At 48.0% G+C, this 19,586-nt stretch overlaps 1 protein-coding gene and 1 non-coding gene across 6 annotated transcripts in view; both read left to right on the top strand.

Annotated features, from left to right (window-relative positions):
• ABCB10 (ATP binding cassette subfamily B member 10) overlaps positions 1-19,586 on the top strand; it is a 32,681-nt gene that overhangs the window by 7,336 nt on the left and 5,759 nt on the right. For 3 of the 5 annotated variants that reach the window (XM_027094125.1, XM_027094128.1, XM_027094124.1), the window contains exons 2-10: positions 696-896; positions 1,686-1,957; positions 5,612-5,746; positions 6,507-6,653; positions 7,639-7,774; positions 14,181-14,276; positions 15,485-15,694; positions 17,566-17,645; positions 18,796-18,976. In XM_027094125.1, coding sequence (XP_026949926.1) covers positions 696-896; positions 1,686-1,957; positions 5,612-5,746; positions 6,507-6,653; positions 7,639-7,774; positions 14,181-14,276; positions 15,485-15,694; positions 17,566-17,645; positions 18,796-18,976 — 1,458 coding nt within the window. The remainder of the gene's footprint in view (positions 1-695; positions 897-1,685; positions 1,958-5,611; positions 5,747-6,506; positions 6,654-7,638; positions 7,775-14,180; positions 14,277-15,484; positions 15,695-17,565; positions 17,646-18,795; positions 18,977-19,586) is intronic. The other 2 variants (XM_027094126.1, XM_027094127.1) reach the window with 2 other exon arrangements.
• TRNAG-CCC (transfer RNA glycine (anticodon CCC)) lies at positions 16,500-16,572 on the top strand. Its single transcript has one exon. It is a non-coding gene; the product is annotated as a tRNA-Gly (tRNA).

The raw sequence follows: 19,586 nt of genomic DNA, 5'->3' as shown, positions 1-19,586 counted from the left end.
TCCTCTTATTAGGAATGTTGTTATCTGATACATGTTGTTCCTAATTGGATTTTCTCGATATTTTCTTTTCTGAAAAGATACTGTGTCCTGTGTCTTTTTTGTTTTTAAGCCGTGTGAACAGTTGTGTTCTTACATGTCTTATTATCATGCTCATACTCTGGTACTTTATCTCCCAGAGCAATAATATTAAGAAGGAACGTATCACATGTGTAATGGCTGCCCATAACTGCTTTCCAAAGGTTCAAGTGTTTTGAAATATTAGACATAATCAAGAGCTTTACCTGCATAGTTTGATCTTCAAGCTAAGATACAGTTAGATGCCAGGAAATAACAGTGTGTAGCACGAATGTAGGAAAAATGTCATCTCGGGAGGGAGGCCAGAACGGATTTTTGTGGTTAGCTGTCAGTTACTCCTGAGGAAGAAGAGAGCAGCAGACCAGGGTAAAGCAAAAGCCGTCTTGTCTGGGTACTTGGGGACGATCAGTGCCCTTACAGTCATCCTGCCTGATTTGGCCCCAGAAACTACTCGGTTCTTCCCTTTAGTCAAGGGTCCAGGAGCTAAAGGGAGGAGACTCCCGGCATCTGAGAGCATCACATGATCTGAAAAGTTTATTCGGGAAAGAAGCGTGATGAACTCAGCACCCTGCCCCTTGGCCGAGGCACCGATGAACCGGAGAGTTGCTTGTGTTTTCCAGCTGCAGTTGGGTTTCTGACGGTGTCCAGTGTCATCACCATGTCCGCCCCCTTCTTCCTGGGGAAGATAATCGACGTCATTTACACAAACCCCTCTGCGGACTACAGCTCCAGCCTGACCCGCCTCTGCCTGGCGCTCGGCGGCGTGTTCCTGTGCGGCGCCGCGGCCAACGCCGTCCGCGTCTACCTCATGCAGACGTCAGGTGCCACGACCCACCTCCTGGGCCACATGGGGTGGGGGTTGGGGGGGCGGATCTCGTGGGTTCCCTGTGCTCCGGCCCCCACCTGTGCTTTCCGGCCCCTGTGCTCTCTTCCTCCACCGCGTGGGGGACAGGGCCAACACTGGGCTGGGGATTGTTGTAGATCATGTGCTCTGTGCTCAACCTGCCTCTCCCGTGAATTGGAGCGCAGTCGCCTGTGTGCCTTCCGGGAGGTTTGAGTGAGGCGGCCGCAGAAGCCGGGCCGTGCCCCGCGCTGTGCCGCCCCTGCAGGCGGAGCCGGGCGATAGTGGTCGGTGTCACTGTGAGGCCTGCTTGTTAGTAGGCGGTGACACCACAGTGACGCTAGAGCCCGGCACACCCGACTCCAAGTCGGTTGCTGGCCATTTAGCTGATGAAATACTCTGTAGATAAGTAACCAGTTCTTGCTATTCGAAGTTAAATCCAGGAAAGAATTGCGAAGGAGAAGCAAAATTAGCTTTTGAGAAGTTAAGGTCGTAAAACTTCTCTGTAAGTTATACTTTACGAAAGTCTCTTGGTCACATTCCGTTTACTACTGTATCCTGTCCTCGGCATCCTCGGGCTGTGGGCACCGAGAGGAGATCGGTGCTGGTCAGCAGCGCGTGCCGATTAGTGCGCCCGGGCTCCCACCGCACCCAAGCCGGCGCAGACAGGCCTCCGGGGCTGCGGCTCAGAAGAGGCGCCGACCTCGGGCCGCGCGGCTGCGTGTTAGCGGCTGAGCCCAAGCCGATGCCACTGCTCTTTGCCTTGCAGGTCAGCGCATCGTGAATAGGTTGAGAGCTTCGCTCTTTTCCTCGGTTCTGAGGCAGGAGGTCGCTTTCTTTGACAAGACGCGCACCGGAGAGCTGATCAACCGCCTGTCCTCGGACGCGGCCCTGCTGGGGCGGTCGGTGACCGAGAACCTCTCGGACGGGCTCAGGGCCGGAGCCCAGGCTTCCATTGGCGTTGGCATGATGGTATGTCGGCCCGGCTGCCGGGGCGCCCTGCGGCCGGGGCTCGGCCCGCGCCCTCTCCTCAGGCGTGAGGTGCGCTCCGTTGAGCTGTTCTCATCGCTGTCGCAGAGGCCGCGGGGACCTGGAGCAGCTGCTTCCTTGGTGGCACCTGCGCCTTCACTTCTCCGCCATGAATTCCTGTCTGGAGAACGGACCGTTGGCATTTAGAAAAACTTACCTTGTTGCCTGGGTTTTCCGAGAACGTGTGAAAGTGGTGGGAGGGCCCTCGGGTCCTGAGTGTGGGTCAGAGGAGGGGTGTCAGTTCCGTCCCCAAAGGCAGGAAGCTGCCACTGCCGTCTGGATGGGACAGAGGCCTCATTTCCTCTCCTCCTCCTATCAGGAGCAGGTCCCCTCCTGCACGCAGGCAGCTCTGCCCTCCCTTAGGGGAGCCGGCTCCACCCAGGCCCGTGTCCCTTCCTTAGCTGGGGGCCTGAGCCCAGCTCCCTTCTTCACACCAGTGGTCTCTTCAGACCTGCGCAGCTGCCTGGTAGGAATGTAGTGCAGGCCACGTGTGCCAGTGTACATTTTCTAGTAGCCACGTTTTAAAAAGCAAAAAGAGGGAATTACCTGGCGGTCCAGTGGTTAAGACTCCGCGCTTTCACTGCTGTGGGCCCGGGTTCAGTCCCTGGTCGGGGAACTGGTACTAAAATCTCACAAGCTGCGTGGTGTGGCCAAAAAAAATTAAAAAAAAAAAAAAAGCGAAAAGAAAGGTGAGGTGAGATTAATCTTAATAATTTTACTTAATATAAACAATATTATCAATTCAACATGTGTTTAATATAAAAATTGTTAGATATTTCAAATTATTTTTTCATATTAAGATTTCAAAATATAGTGTGTTTTCTTTTATAAATTTATTTATTTTGGGGTCTTAGTTGCTTAGTGCAGGTAGTTGCAGCAAGCGGGGGCTACTCTTCGTTGCGGTGCACGGGCTTCTCATGGCGGTGGCTTCTCTTGTTGCGGAGCATGGGCTCTAGGCGCACGGGCTTCAGTAGTTGTGGCTCGCGGGCTCAGCAGTTGTGGCTCGCAGGCTCTAGAGCACAGGCTCAGTAGTTGTGGCACACGGGCTTAGCTGCTCCACGGCATGTGGGATCTTCCCGGACCAGGGCTCGGACCCTTGTCCCCTGCATTGGCAGGCGGATTCTTAACCACTGCGCCAGGGAAGCCCCCAAAATATAGTGTGTATTTTATACTTACGGAACACTTAAATCTGGATGCTAAATTTTCATTGGGAATACCTGATCTGTATTTAGATTTCATAAAATTTGTGGTTGAAAAAGTATATTAACATACCCAAATTCCCAGACATTCTTAAAACTTTACCAATAACTAAATAGAAATGGAGTATCAGTTTTTAAATTTAAATTTTAATTAAAACTAAATAAAATGTAAGGTTTAGTTCCCCAGCACACTGGCCACATTTCAGGTGCTCAGTAGCTGTGAGAGGCTGTCATCTTAGCACAGTTCTAGACCCCTAGAATGAGGACGGTGACTGATCTTTTCTCACAGGTGGAAAAGCTTGGGTTTCTGTCCTGTGTCCCACAGGGCATTCAGTCCAGAGCAGAAGAATATGTTGAGCCTGTAAGATCTGACATACAGAGTGGAAGACAGCTTTGAAATCTTATGTATGCCCAGCCAGGAGAGAAGCAAAACTCTGGGAGAAGGGCCCTCCTGAACTAAAGCACCATTTCCAGATATTAATAGTCCAGGGCTCAGGAAGAGCTGGGAACCTCTTTTTGTAGCAGGTGAAGAGAGTCCCAGTGTAGGGCAGGTGGCTCATCAGGGGGAGGGAGCCTTAGTACCTTGAGCTGCATAGCAAAGTACCACACCTGGGGGCTCAAACAACAGAAGTTTATTTCCCGTGGTTCTGGAGTCTGGGAGTCCCAGATCAAGGTGCTGACAACGTAGGTTCGTTCTGAGGCCTCTTCTCTTGTCTTGTGGGCAGCCATGCTCTCGCTGTGTGCTCCGCTCACAAGGCCTGTCCTCCGTGCTTGTGGGGAGAGAGCTGACTCGCTGGTGTCTCCTCTCTTAAGGACCCGAATCCTATCAGATCAGGGCCCCCGCCCTTATAACCTCATTTTGCCTTAACTCCTTCCTTAGAGGCTCCATCTCCAAGTCCAGCCCCATTGGGGCTTAAGGCATATGAGTGTGGGGGGGACACAAACACTCAGCTCATAGCAGGGCCTCATAAGGGGGCATCCCCTGGGACCTGGCCTTTAGCTCTGGAGGAACAGAAGTGTGCTTTGTTTCTCATGGGCTCCCTGGACCTGACTATGGTAAGCCTGCTCCCAAGAACCTAATGATGTCTGTACCATACTGCCAGTTTGGTAATTTACGTTCGGGGGTCTCCCTCCCACCATTAAGATGTGTGTCCTGATACTCCAGCGCTCCTTGTATACAGCACCCTGCAATATTCTTCGGAAGGATATTTCTAAGCGTGGAACCGGAGCACGGGGAGGGAGGGTTCGGAGCCCGTCCCCAGGGCCTGGGGGGCACCGAGGGATGCTCCTGCCCCCCGTGCAGAGGGCTTGCTTGGGCTGTGCTGAGACCTGCCTGGGTGCCTCGCTGCCCCTGCATGTGTCCTGTGGCCACTGCCATCCCAGCGTCTGCTTGTCTGCTCAGGGTGGGTCGTCCCATGAATCAAGGTGCTGAGCTCATTGCTGCCTCAGGGCCTCTGTGTACTTGCTCTTCCAAGACCACATGACCCTGTGGTTTCTCTCTCTCTCTCTCTTACCTGTTTGCTCTCCGACTCTCATCTTTGCTGTCCCCTTGGATGAAGCTCCATGTGGGTCAGTTATCTCCCAGGTGCCTAGAATAGTGTTCGCTGCATGACGGCATTAGGCAACCAATGAGTAAATAAGTGAATGATTGCGTGCTTCGTCCTTTACTTTACATTTCAGTCTGCAGCTTTTCCTCAGCATTTTAGGAGAGCCTTGTACTGATGATACTATTTTATAATTAATAATTTGTCGAAGAAATGCTAGTACCATTTAAAATACAATCACCTAATTGCAGGGTTGGCTACGGGAAAACCCCACTGTGTTACTTCCCCTTCGAGCAACTCCAGTTGTTAGGAGACTCCTCCTTTTGTTGAGTCTAGATCCATCGGACTGCGATTCCAGTCCTCTGAGCCGCGGAAACAGCTCTAACTTGGTTGTTACACCCCCTGCCAAGTCCTCTTTCAGCTCTGTCATGTGATGTGGGTATTTTTGGTCTTGCTGCCACCTGAGTCATTTCAGTGAGATATTGCTCAGGTTGTTCAGAGCCCTTGATCTGGACCTGAATGCAGAACTCCTGGTGAGGTCTGGCCAGCGTGGAGCAGAAGGCGGCCTCCTTCCTCTGCTCACATCCTGCCCCCCTTCTCTGTCGGTGAACAGCGTGGCCTGATTTACACAGCACTGGTCCTGCGTTGTGTCAGTAGTGGTGCAGCGGTGGAGGGTAAAAGAGCCCCACCCTTGCTTCAGCAGCTCTCTGTCGGTCACTCCTGTGTGGCAGGCTGAATATTCATGGGGCTTTGTGAAGATTGAAAATGTTTGAAAAGTTCTACCAAAACTGGATGTACGATTTTGAGACAGCAACCTTTAAGCCTGCCTGTTAATTTCAACACACGCACACACTTAGAGCGGGCAGTGAGAATGTCTTGCTACTCTGTGTAACACAATACCTTTTGGCTTTTGTTTTTGACAGTTTTTTGTCTCCCCTAATCTGGCCACTTTTGTTTTGAGTGTGGTGCCTCCAATATCCATCCTTGCTGTGCTTTATGGCCGATACCTACGGAAACTGACCAAAGTCACTCAGGACTCCCTGGCACAAGCCACTCAGGTAAAGGCCCCTCCCTGGTGTGGTCTCCACTTGAATGAACTCAGAGCCAGGGTATCGGTGGGCAGACCCTAAGGGATGTGCCGAAGCTTTTCAAAAAAGTACTTCCTTTTCCTTACATTAGCCCCCCGGATCTTAGCAACACAAAGTACTCTGCCTTCTAGACTAGATTAGTACCCACACCTCAGCGTTGAGCCCACTTGACTGTACATTGTGTGAACTTCTTACTGTCACTATTTCTTATAGGACGAAAAAGCTAATTATATTCTGAAAATAGTTTCTGGATGATACTCTGTCTTTCATTAATGAATAAGGGTAGCTTTGTAATGCTATCCAGTATTGTCTTTTTTAAAAATTAAAAATAACTTATATTTTCATGTTACAAAACCATGCATATTTATGAAACTAAAATTTTGAGAATATAAAGAGAAAAAATAACATGCATAATTCTAGCTCTCAGAATGAATGTTATTAACATTTTGGAGTCTATCCTTTTCATCTATCTTTTTCACTACGTAAAATATATGTCTTTATCTATCTACCTACCTTCCCATTTATCTCTTTATCTACCTATATATATGATGTGTCTATGTATAAATATATATTTGTTTCCAAAAACAGGATTGTTTATCATATACTCTACTTTGTAATCTATTTTTGACGTAGTTGCGTATCATGAGCAGCTTTCTATTGATAGTATCTTAAAAATGAGAACCACATTTTAATTTTGCCTCCCTCGAAATATATGTATTATTTCTCCCAGCTAGCTGAGGAACGTATTGGAAATATAAGAACTGTTCGAGCTTTTGGGAAAGAAATGACTGAGATAGAGAAATACACCAGCAAAGTGGACCATGTGATGCAGTTAGCAAGGAAAGAGGCATTTGCTCGGGCTGGTTTCTTTGGAGCAGTAAGTAGATCATTTTGGAAAGAGTGGAAAGGGTAGACGTTATGACTGGGAGGGGTTTTTATTCTGTGAATCTTGCCATACGTAGAAAATACTTCTCCCTCAAGAGTAAGAATTACCATCCTTAAAATATTTTTGTGAAGGAGGAGGAAAACAAGTAAATGTAATTAAAAGAAAGGTGGTGAGACCAAGACAGTGTGGGATTGGGCACTGATTCTCAGAGTGTGGTCCAGACCAGGCATGTCAGCTTCACCTGGGAACTGGTTAGGCACACCAGCTCCACTCTGGATGTCCTGAATTGGAAACTCTTGGGATGGGGCTGGCAATCTGTGTTTTAGCCCCAGGTCATTCTGATGCAGGCAGTTTGAGACCCACTGAGGATTAACCAAAATAATCTCAGTGTATTTCAAGAAGGAAGTATAAGAAAATTGATCACGTTGATCACAATGAACTCGGGTAGGACACCGAACTAGAAAATCACCATGATGGCAGATTCATAATATGTTCAAACTGGAAAGAATGTTAGAGGTGATTCAGTAACGGCCGTGACTTAACGGATAGGAAGGCCCAAGGAGGCAGCACTTACAGAGACCACGCACCTAACGCAGGTCAGGGCAGGTGAGCGAGATGCAGGGCTCTAACTTCTCAGTGCAGCCTGCCCAGCCCAACACGGTACAGTGTACTGATTTCCTCCAGTTAGGGAAGGCCTCCTTACTATCATTTTTCTCCTTTGCAAATTGATTAGACTGAGTAAAATAGGAATCTGATGGGTGACTTAGTGTTTAGGTTTCTGTGTTAATGAGATTATTTCCTTCAATACTGTGATATTTCAAAAGTATTTTTAAATTCAGATTAAAACTTACTTAGTATTTTGGAAAAATCTTGCTTGATGGTGAAATGCATAAAGGGAATTATAGGCCATGCAAATGCTTTTTGCATTTGGCGACTTTGGTTCCCACCTGACTTCTGTGTTTTCTTCCCTTGACAGACCGGGCTCTCTGGGAACCTGATCGTGCTTTCCGTCCTGTACAAAGGAGGACTGCTGATGGGCAGTGCCCACATGACAGTGGGTGAACTCTCTTCCTTCCTAATGTATGCTTTCTGGGTTGGATTAAGCATTGGAGGTATATAATTTAAATAGGCTTGGGAATTTACAAATCAAAAATAGGGTTATAGTTTCTGAAATGAAAAGTTAACTTTCCCATTACTCCTCCTCTCATCAATTAACTAACTGCAAAAACCTCTCCTAGAATGTTACTCCAACTTGACTTTGAAAGAAAGAGCAGAGATACAAGTGGGATCCTCCGTGGGGTCTGGAATTTCCAGGGTTTTGCAGGCCCCCCGTAGCTGGTGGAGCTCCGGGTCTCACTGGAGCTCTTTCCAGCTGCATGTAGGGCAGCCTGTTCCCTTTCACCGTAGGATGGATGCTGGGGAGGAAGGGTGGTGTGAACAGACATGTACAGGAACCCCCGTCCTCTGGTGGTGATGCTTCCATGATGGGCAAGTCACTGGTGGGGAGTAAAGTTCCTTCTGTACAAAGTCAGACATGTTCAAAACTAGTGAACAATCACAAATATAAGTGATAAAGTACATGAAGCACAGTTGCTTGCTTTTGTCAAGAGCCTCTCAGATGAGCTTTCATCGTCTACTTCTGAGTGAAGGGAAGCAAGACCCGTGGAGTCTGCGAGGTTTTCTTTTCCGTAGCTTTCCTGAGGCCCCAGCCAGCTGGGAGCAGATGATTTCCTGCTTTGGAAAGGATGGAAAGGTTAGATAAACACTGAAGTCTGGTTCAAGGAGCTCAGGTATCCCATGGGGGTCACCTCAACCCGACACTCTTGTTGTTTTCAGGGTTTCAGGGTTTTCTACTGGTTAAAGGTATAGACTTTTCCTTAGACATCTGCAGGCAAGTGAGGATGTTTTCTGGACTGAGATTTCCAGAGACTCCTTTAAAAATAGCATAATAGTTCCTCTGGCTGGTCTTGAAGACAAACCTGATCAAGACACTTCCGGGTGCTGAGTGACTTGGGATGCGAGAGGGCCAGTTCAGGAGGACAGAGCAATGACAGTGTTTCTCTTTTCTCTCCGTCTCTTGGGTTGGGCCTGTCGGGCTGTAGGCTCGCACACCCGTGTGGGTGGGTTCCTTTCAGCCTTTTGTCCCACCTCAGAGCGGACTTGTCTGCCGCCACCTTCCCTCTCTGTGGCCTTCCTGTGCACGGTCCACGCTTGACCGCTGTCAGCTTTCCTCCTGCCCCCCCCAATCTTGAGTTTTCTGCCACATTTGTCTTGATCTTTCTTAGTCCCTCTGCTGACACCTCCTTTTTTCCATAGTACTTGACCTGATAGACACTACCTCTGTTTTGGGGTGTTCTGCTGCCCTATCTTTTGTCCCAGGTTCATAGCTGTGTCTTGCACAGAAATTGGTTGGAAACACAGTTCCCGTCCCCTGGGAGTCAGTTACCTCCCCTGGTTACAGATGTGCTGCTGAGGCTTTGTCTGTGCTTGAGATTTCGGGGGGCTCGGCCTCCTGAGCCACAGGCCACCCCACAGCTCTGGTTGATGGTTCCTGCCGTCTGGAGGTGGAGAGAGGAGTGAAGTGTGGGCGGGACTGTAGGGACCTGTTACAGGTTGAGTTGGGTTTTAAATGTTTTTGTGAAGCTCACTGTTTAGAGTGATTCTGTAATGAATCTGCAATCAAGAAATCCTGTTTTATTTATTAAATAAATCAGAATTTTTATATGTTGGTTCCTGCTTAGAATAGATTTTACTGAAAAAAAAAAACCCACAGTAAATTCTACATTTATTTTCTGTTGTGAGAGGATCAGAGGTGCTATTTGAAGGAAAACATGCTGGTTTCTTTTATACCAGAGAAGGCTCTTACATCTTCCTATCAAACCCAATATCTTTTTTTCTTACATTTTTATTGAGGTGAAATTCACATAACACAAACTTAATCATTTTTAAATGTACAGCTCAGTGGCATTTAGTACATTCACAGTGTTGTGCAACCACTACCTCTGTTTAGTTCCAAAGTATTTTCCTCACCTCGAAGAAAAGCCCATACTCATCAAGCAGTCTATACCCGCCTCCCCAGCCCCTAGCAACCAGTTTGCTTCCTATCTGTATGTATTTACTTATTCCGGATATTTCACGTGAATGGAATTATATAGTTTGTGGCCTTGTGTGTTTGGCTTCTTTCCCTTCGCATGTTTTCAAAGTTCACCCACATTGTAGCATGTACTTCATTCCTTTTTGTGGTTGAATAATATTCGATTGTATGGATAGACCACATTTTGTTTATCCAGGGCCATTTTGTCTTTGTTTCTGTTTTCCAGAGTCTAAACTCTTTACTATGTTGTGAACTACTTCCAACTCTTTCCCTTGACTTTTCCTTTCTTCCTTCCTTCCTTCCTTCCTTCCTTCCTTCCAATTAATAGACTTCTTAAAAGAGCAGTTTTAGGGGCTTCCCTGGTGGCACAGTGGTTAAGAATCCGCATGCCAATGCAGGGGACACTGGTTCGAGCCCTGGTCCGGGAAGATCCCACATGTCACAGAGCAGCTAAGCCCGTGTGCCACAACTCCTGAGCCTGTGCTCTAGAGCCTGTGAGCCACAACTACTGAGCCCACGTGCCACAACTACTGAGCCTGAGCTCTAGAGCCCGTGCTCTGCAACAAGAGAAGCCACCGCAATGAGAAGCCCGCGCACCACAACCAAGAGTAGCCCCGCTCGCCACAACTAGAGAAAGCCTGCGTGCAGCAACGAAGACACAATGCAGCCAAAAAAAAGGAGCAGTTTTAGGTTCACAACAAAGTTGAGCAGAAAGTACAGAGAGTCCCATAGACCCCCCGCCCCCCATGCACAGACTTCCCCATTTATCAGCATCCCCCACCAGATGGTGCATTTGTTATAATCGATGAACATACACCGAAACGTTATCACCGAAGTCCAGAGTCTACCTTAGGGGGTCACTCGTAGTGTTGTACCTTCTGTGGGTCTGGACAAACGTATAATGGCATGGATCCACCACTGTAGTATCATACAGAGTAGTGTCACTACCCTAAAAATCCTCTGTGCTCTGCCTATTCATCCTTCCTTCCCGCCAGCCCCTGGCAACCACTGATTTTTTTACTGTCTCCACAGTTTTGCCTTTTCCAGATGTCGTGTTGTTGAAATCATGCAGTGTGGAGCTTTGCACCTTAGCTTCCTTCACTTAGTAGTAGGCATTGAAGGTCCCTCCATGTCTTCTCATGGCTCAATAGTTCTTTTCTTTTTAATGTTGTCTGGATGGACCACAGTATCCATTAAAAGGACATCTTTGGGCTTCCCTGGTGGCGCAGTGGTTGAGAGTCCGCCTGCCAATGCAGGGAACACGGGTTCGTGCCCCGGTCCGGGAGGATCCCACATGCCGCGGAGCGGCTGGGCCCGTGGGCCATGGCCGCTGGGCCTGCGCGTCCGGAGCCTGTGCTCCGCAGCGGGAGAGGCCACGACAGTGAGAGGCCCATGTACCGCAAAAAAAAAAAAAAAAGGACATCTTTGTTGCTTCCAAGTTTTGGCAATTATGAATAAAGCTGCTGTAGACATTTGTGTGCAGGTTTTTGTGTGGATATAAGTTTTCATCTCCTTTGGGTAAACACGGAGGAGCACGATTGCTAGATTGCATACAGTAACAGTATGTTTAGTGTTGTAAGAAATCGCCAGACATTCTTCCAAAGTGGCTGCACCACTGTGCGCTCCCACCAGCCCAGAATGGGAGTTCCTGTTGCTCCACGTCCTCACCAGCATTTGGTGGTGTTAGGATTTCGGATTTTTGCTGTTCTGATAGATTCGTTGTTGTCATAATTTGCTTTTTTCCCTGGTGACGTGATGCAGAGTATCCTTTTATATATTTATCTGCCATGGGTGTATCTTCTTTGGTGAGATGTCTGTTTGTCCATTTTTTAATTGGCTGTTTGTTTTCTTATTGTTGAGTTTTAAGAATTCTTTGTATACAATAGTCTCCCCTTATCCTCGGTTTCACTTTCTGTAGTTTCAGTTACTGGTGGTCAACTGCAGTCTGAAAATATTAAATGGAAAATTCCAGAAATAAGTCATAAATTTTAAATTGCACACCATTCTGAGTAGCATGATGAAATCTCACGCTGTCCTGCCTCCTGCCTGGGACATGGGCCATCCCTTTGTCCAGCGCATCCCACCCGTTAGTCTTTTGGTAGCCGTCTCAGTGATCAGATGCACTGTGTAGTACTGCAGTGCTTGTATTGACGTGACCCTTGTTTCACTTAATAATGGCCCCAAATTGCAAGAGTGGTGATCTGGCAATTCAGATATGCCAAAGAGAAGCCATGAAGTGCTTCCTTTAAGTGAAAGGGTGAAAGTTCTTGATTTCTTAAAGAAAGAGAAAAAATCATATGCTGAGGTTACTGAGATCTATGGTAAGAATGAGTCTTCTGGTCATGAAATTGTGAAGAAGGAAAAAGAAACTCATGCTGGTGTTGCTGTCCCACCTCAAACTGCAAAAGTTACACCACACTGCTTAGTTAAGTTGGAAAAGGCATTTAATTTGTACAAGATACTTTGAGAGAGACCATGTTCACATGACTTGTTACAGTATATTGTTATAATTCTATTTTATTATTAATGTTACTCTCTTACTTTATAAATTAAACTTTATCTTAAGTATGTGTGTGTAGGAAAAAAATACAGTTGACCCTTGAACAACACGGGTTTGAACTGTGAGAGCCCACTTATACAGATTTTTTTTCAATAAATACGTACTGTAGTACTACACAATCCACGGATGCAGTTACAGAGGGCCTGCTACAAAGTTATACATGGATTTTCACATGTGAGGGGGTTGGCGCCCCTAACCCCTGTGTTGCTCAAGGGTCAGCCGTAGTATATATGGAGCACCACGGTTTCAGGCATCCAAGGGGTTTTGGAACGTATCCCCCGCGGATAAGGGGGAACTACTGTATTTTGGATACCAGTCCTTTGTCAGATGTGTCTTTTGCAAATAATTTCTCCCAGACTGTGGCCCATCTTCTCATTCTCTTAACAGTGTCCTTCACAGAGCAGAAGTTTTTAATTTTAATGAACTCTAACTTCCTTATTTTTTTCTTTTGTGGATTGTGCTTTTGATATGATACTTAAAAAGTCATTGCTGAACACAAGGTCATATATGTTTTTCTCTTATGTTATCTTCTCAGAGTTTTATAGCTTGGCGTTTTACGTTTAGACCGCTTTGAGTTAATTTTTGTGAAAGGTGTAAGGTCTGTGTCCTGAATCATTTTTTGCACATGGATGTCTGGTTGTTCCAGCACCATTTGTTGAAAAGTCTACCCTTTCTTCATTGAATTTCATTTGCTCATTTGTCAAAGATCAACTGACTATATGTATGTGGCTCTGTTTCTGACCAATGCATTCTTAATTTAACCTGAAGGTTTTAATCCACCGTATCTTGTATAAATAACCGTATACCTTAGACAGAATATTTGAATTGCATTTTTTCAGCATGCTTACTGAGGGAAAGTGTTACAAGTATATGTTCTGGCAGTTGACATGGAGTGTACTTGGAGTTTAAATCATTAATTAAATCATAGTTCAAAGGTGGCTTTAAGAAGAGGTTGGAGGCTTCCCTGGTGGCGCAGTGGTTGAGAGTCCGCCTGCCGATGCAGGGGACATGGGTTCGTACCCCGGTCCGGGAGGATCCCACATGCCGCGGAGCGGCTGGGCCTATGAGCCATGGCCGCTGAGCCTGTGCTCTGCAATGGGAGAGGACACAACAGTGAGAGGCCCGCGTACCAAAAAAAAAAGAAGAGGTTGGAGTATTTAATATTGCCAAATTTCTTTTCAGTTTTTAGCCTGGTAAAAGTTGTATTTGTTGAGTATCTGAAAGGAGGGTTTGATTATGTGGATATGTCTTTTAAATGAATATTGGGGTACCTTAAGTTCCTTATAAGTATGGGATAAGCATTATATTTTATTTATATTGCTATGTTTTTGAGTAGGTAGACTTTTATGTAACATTGTGATTTGTTTTTTGTGTTTTTTTTGCGGTACGCGGGCCTCTCACTGTCGTGGCCTCTCCCGTTGCGGAGCACAGGCTCTGGACACGCAGGCTCAGCGGCCACGGCTCATGGGCGCAGCCGCTCCGCGGCATGTGGGATCTTCCCGGACCGGGGCACAAACCTGTGTCCCCTGCATCGGCAGGTGGACTCTCAACCACTGCGCCACCAGGGAAGCCCTAACACTGTGATTTTAATTCAGTGGTTGATTAATATGACTATATGTATTTATAAATTCCCTGATCTGACCAAACATTAAATCCTTACTAGAAATAATGAAATTGGAGGAGGAGAAACTGAAGGAACACAAGGGTATGAGACTGAGGGAACTCTGATGGATTCCCAGGTAGCTGCTTCAAATCAGATTCTGTATTAACAGCAGGTTGTGGTCACTGTTCCCAGAGGTGTGGGAGTAGCAGAGGGCCGTTTCCTGGTACCAGTGATAGACGTGTGCCTTTGCTTCTCACCCAGGTCTGAGCTCCTTCTACTCAGAGCTGATGAAGGGCCTGGGTGCCGGGGGCCGCCTCTGGGAGCTCCTCGAGAGAGAGCCGGAGCTTCCTTTCAATGGTGGGTCTGAAATGGGTTTGCTCCTCTTGGCTGGGGTTAAACAAATGTGGTTTCGGACCATGACACCAGCTTCCTGCCCCACTTGGGATGGATGAGCTGGAGCGGGACGCTGTCCCTTGCATGTGGCAGGGACAGGGCCGTCAGCAGGGTGGGCGGTGAGGAAGCACAGCTGCTGGGCTCTGTCATGGGGCCCCAGGGCGTCCCTGGAGGCGTGGGGACTGACCACAAAGTGTGCAGCCACTGTTTACCTCCCTGCAGGCGATTTGCTACCACAGACAGCAGGGTAGAAGTGAGTGCCTCTCAGGGGTGCAGATAGGAAGGGCCCGGCCAGTGCCCAGACTCGTCTCCCTTGGTGCTTTTGACGTTTGTGTGGGCAGGGGGAGGGAGGCAGGAAGAGGGATCACACGTATAAAAGCCTCTGAGTTGCCTGGCTTCGGGGGTGGGGTGGAGGGTGCTGGTGCTAATTGGCGGGAGCTGTCTCCTTCATCAGCTGCTTCCCGGGAAGCCGGTGCTCGGGGCAGCTGTGTGGCCTGGGCCAGCCAGCCACGGGGTCGGGGGACGGGGCTGGGAGCGGCAGCCACTGCCAGCTGCTCGCTGATCCCTAGGTACTGGCGTTGGCCCCAGGTCAGTGGTGAATGCCCAGTATTCTCCACTATGACAGGCTGGGAGAGACTGAGCCCCTTCTCCCAAGTCAGGAGCAAGGTTACACAGGACAGAGCAGACCTCTGACCCCCCTCTAGCTCCGGGGCTGTTGTGCAGCGCCCGCCTGTTCATCATCATCCTCTGAAAACATTGATTTAGAGAAGGTGAGGTAAACCCTAGACAAGGGAACCGCGGAGGCAGCGTACAGGGAGAAGGCCACTGGGCTCGCCCGGATGGCTCCCGGGCTGGAAGCTCCATCCACGGCTCGGTTGGCACGGGCAGCCTGGCCCCTCTTCACCTCGGCGTCCCGTCAGTAAGCCTGGGATGGGGACTTCTACCTCTCAGGGCTGCGAGGCTCCAGCAGGGTGGCGGGCGTATGGTTGTAGTGCCGATGCAGAGTGGGTTCAGGGAAGCGCTGGTCGGAGGCCTCCTGACTTGCCCGGGAAGAGCCCAGACTCCAGGACTCGCCATGCTGGGCCGTGTCTGCAGTCAGACAGGCGGGCTCTGGGCTCCGCTGTGAGCCTGAGCTTTGCCCTGAGTGATTGGAGCTCCATCTTCCCTTGCAGAGGGGGCCATTTTAAACGAGAAGAGCTTCCAGGGTGCTTTGGAGTTCAAGAACGTGCATTTCGCCTATCCAGCTCGCCCAGAGGTGCCCATATTCCAGGATTTCAGCCTTTCTATCCCAGCAGGATCCATCACAGCGCTGGTTGGCCCAAGTGGTTCTGGCAAATCAACAGTGATTTCTCTCCTGCTGAGGTTGTACGACGCCAGCGCTGGTGAGTGGCTGAGCACATTGTAGGACGAGAGGCCTCTCCTGGGCCCCCAGAGAGGGTCAGGTTACACAGGGGCCGTGCAGTGCGCGAGTTCTGAACACAGAGGGTTTGTTCCCAGCAAGGAAGTCCCAAACAGAGGATTCACTTTTCGGGCTATGGCAGCTCACACAGAGGGCCCATCAGGCACGTTGTATCTTGTGTTCGCCACTCAGGTCCAGAGTGACTTCCTGAACCCCACCTCCTCGTCTCCCGTGTGGTGCTTCCTCCACCGGGAGAGGGGCTCCAAGAAGGTGCCTCGGGGCTGCTGAGCACCACCGGCCACGGCAGCACCATGAGTACGTGCCACTCTGTGCCGGCCCTGAGCTTGTGCAGGAGCCCGGGCTCTCCCTGAAGCCCTCCAGTCCTCCTGCCTGGGGCTGGTGTGCAGACAGGGCATGTGGCCGTCACTGATTCACTTCTGGGCCGCTGCTCCATTGAAGCTTTCTTGCGGTAGTAGAGATTTTCTTACAGACTTTTCTCATTCAGATTTTTTTTTTTTAATTTTTAACTGGATTATAGCAGCTTTCAGAGCAAAGAACACATTATTTTACTTCTTTATATCTTTTTAAAATATACAGTTGACCTACAACATATTAGTTTCAGGTGTAGAGCATAATGATTCCATATATGTATATACTGTGAAATGATCACCACAGCGTGTCGAGTTAACATCCATCACCACACACAGTTACAGAGTTGATATCCTTCTTTGTATCAGAGCTCGGAGAAGATAGTCTGTTTTTGGATTAAGAAAACAATGATGGGGACTTCCCTGGTGGTCCAGTGGCTAAGACTCTGCGCTCCCAATGCAGAGGGCCCAGGTTCGATCCCTGGTCAGGGAACTAGATTGCACAGGCATGCCGCAACTGAGAGTCCGCATGCCGCAACTAAGACCCAACGCAGCCAAAGTAAAATTAAATAAATATTAAAAAAAAAAAAGAATGGTATTTCTCAGCAAGAAAACAATTGTCAGTATAAAATAAAACCGTGAATTTGAAGAGTATGTCTTATGGTCTTTTTGGTTACAACAGTGTGAGCTGGTTATGTGCCAGGTAATTATCTGACTCACAGGTCCTGACCACAGAACCACCAAGTGCATTAAAATGGGTATTACTACACTGTTGGCCTCTGGCATCACTGCCTTGGTTTACCCTCTACTTGCTGTAAAATTCTGAGTTGAGAAAAATCCTAGTGAGTGGGATGCAAATCAAGTCAAAACACTAAGTCTCTGGTTTCTTCACGACGGTGAGTAGATCAAGGAGAAAAGCAACCACACTTACATTCCTGCCTTGTGTAGCCTATAGAACACTTACACTTTTTAAGTCAAGACTTCAGGTTTTGGTAGGTTTATGAAAGTTCACAGCTGGCTTGTATAATGCCACACACCTAACTGAGAAGGAATGGGATTTCTTGTGTTGGTCACTGTCATTGTCATCGGGAAGCATGATTGCGTTCCCTCAAGGTGTAGAGGTAATTCTGTCAGCTGAGGTCACAGCGTTACATCTGACTGTTGAAACACTCTGCCACCGTGTCAGAGTGTTAGTTGCAGACAGCAGACTCTCCAGCTGTGCTTACTCGGGAAGGCGAGCTGGATGGATGAGCTAGGTGGGCTTAGTCATCTAACCACTGCAGGGAGATAGTAGGCATGGACAATCCAGAAAAGTCCCTTTTAGCTCTGAAGTTCCCTAAAATACGTTGGTTTTAGATTCTGTTTGGAGATTTTGAGTATCTGATCTTTAAAAAACTGAGTCTAGAATTTTCACACCAGAGCCTTTCTGGGTTTACATGAGTCATTGGCCCCATGACACTCAGTGACTCTCCTTCTTCTCTGCAAGGAACGATCAGTCTTGATGGCCGTGACATCCGTCAGCTAAATCCAGTCTGGCTGAGATCCAAGATTGGGACAGTGAGTCAGGTAGGAGGAGAGGGCTCCATTTTTATTACATTTTCTTTTAAAATTGCTTTTGTCATTTGCTTTTTTCTTGGTCTTGAACCTTTCAAAAGAAAAGGAATGGAAGTTTTCTAGATGTATGAAACCAGTCTCCAGGGCAGGTTGTTTAGGTTTGTAAATAGTGCTGTTTCATGAAGACCTTAAACATTTTAACCACTCGAAGCATTGACTTTATCAGAAGCTGGGGACTGGCATTACTTTGTAATGCAGATAGTCTAGAAGATTGGGGAGAAAAAGATACAACTGTTTAGCTGCTTCTGGCTCTTCCTCAATTCTCATTTTCATTGCTAGCCAGTCTACTGTTTTGCATAATGGGTTTCAGAGACAAGCAAGCAAAGGCTGTGGCCAGAGCCAGGGTCTCCTTGCAAAGAGGCTGCAGATTTCAAGAACCTTGATGGAATGCGGTGTCTTTGATGAGGCTGTTTTCACAGGACCACTCGGTGCAGGGGAGTTTTGACACAGCTATTGGTATTTTTATCACCAAGCTTCGTGCACAGCAGGCAAACCCAAGCACCCCGACTGCTGAGCCTCTTCCTCTAATGAGGCTTCCCTCAGCACCACTCCATTGGTGGGGGGCAGCGACGGGGGGCTTGGCTCGGTGGTGCAAGGGTAACGGCAGTGCCACAGCCTTATTAGGGAGGGAGAAAGAAGCTGGGAGTTCATTTGCTTTTTAGCACTATTCCACAGAATAGCTCTGTCCAAATGCCACGTTCCCTTCTGCTCTGTGTGTATATCAAAAAGTGATAGAAATGGATTCTCCCATTGCCCTTGGAAGGCAGGCAGCTGGAGAATGCAGACGGGCTCGGGGTCCTCCTCGGGGAGGGGGACTTGCGTTTACAGAGCGCCTGCTGTGTGCTGGACGCTTGCAGGTGGCTACTGTGGGACCCCGTGTCCTGCAGTGGGGGACCTACAGGTGATAAAGGCAGTCCTGCTCGTGCTAATGCATGAATTTTTTAATCGCCCATGGGGTATATTTATGGAGAATGAACCAGAAAAACAGTATATATTCTCTGGGAACCGTTTAGTGTCTTAGCTGTAAGTATTGTACTAAGCTCCACTGTATTTACTAGACTGTTGCAATTTGCAATAAATACGTTTTATTTCCAATGTGTAGGAACCAATTTTGTTTTCTTGCTCAATTGCGGAGAACATTGCCTATGGTGCAGACGACCCTTCCTCGGTGACGGCTGAGCAGGTAGAGAAAGTGGCTGGTGTAGCCAATGCAGCTGCTTTCATCCGACATTTCCCTCAAGGGTTCAACACTGTGGTCGGAGAAAAGGGTGTTCTCCTCTCAGGTACCTTTTTGTTACCCCTTTGCAGCAAACACTCTCTAAACACTTCCTGTCGCAGTGTTATTTTCTAATTAGGCTCTTGTCCTTAGAGTTTATGAAATTAACCTTTTTCGTTTTCTCACATCTCTTTTGTATGTGGACAACTCCCCAGTTCCTTTCACTTTCTACCCCAGACATGTTTCCAGATTCCCACTGGTGTCCCACTGGGTAGTACTCAGCCACAGCAGCTTTCTCTCATCCCAGAAAAGATACGTTTTGTAACTCGAGATCCTTGAAAATTGTAGAAAATAAGACAGATACCGCGGATGGCAGGATGATTTGTCCAGGGAGGCAGAGACTGCATCAGGGCAGACGTGCAGCTGAAGGGGCTCCTTATTCCTCACCTCGTAGGTTATGTGTAGACCCAGGACTTACAGACTTTTCTGTAAAGGACCAGAGAGTAGATGATGTAGGTTTGTGCGTCACACGTGGTCTCTGTCACAGTCTTATTACTATTTTTTAACGACTCCTTTAAAACATAAAAAGCATTCTCAGCGTGAGGCTGTGCACGGACAGGCCCTGGTCCAGACCTAGCCCAGGTGGAGTCCGCTCTGCCCCATCCTGGACGAATGGG

This window comes from Aethalodelphis obliquidens, unplaced genomic scaffold, assembly GCF_003676395.1.
Source record: "Aethalodelphis obliquidens isolate GAN/ISIS:26980383/991018 unplaced genomic scaffold, ASM367639v1 scaffold87, whole genome shotgun sequence".
NCBI lineage: Eukaryota > Metazoa > Chordata > Mammalia > Artiodactyla > Delphinidae > Aethalodelphis > Aethalodelphis obliquidens.
Note: the sequence above shows the minus strand (reverse complement) of the source record. Positions and strands in the feature narration are given on the sequence as shown.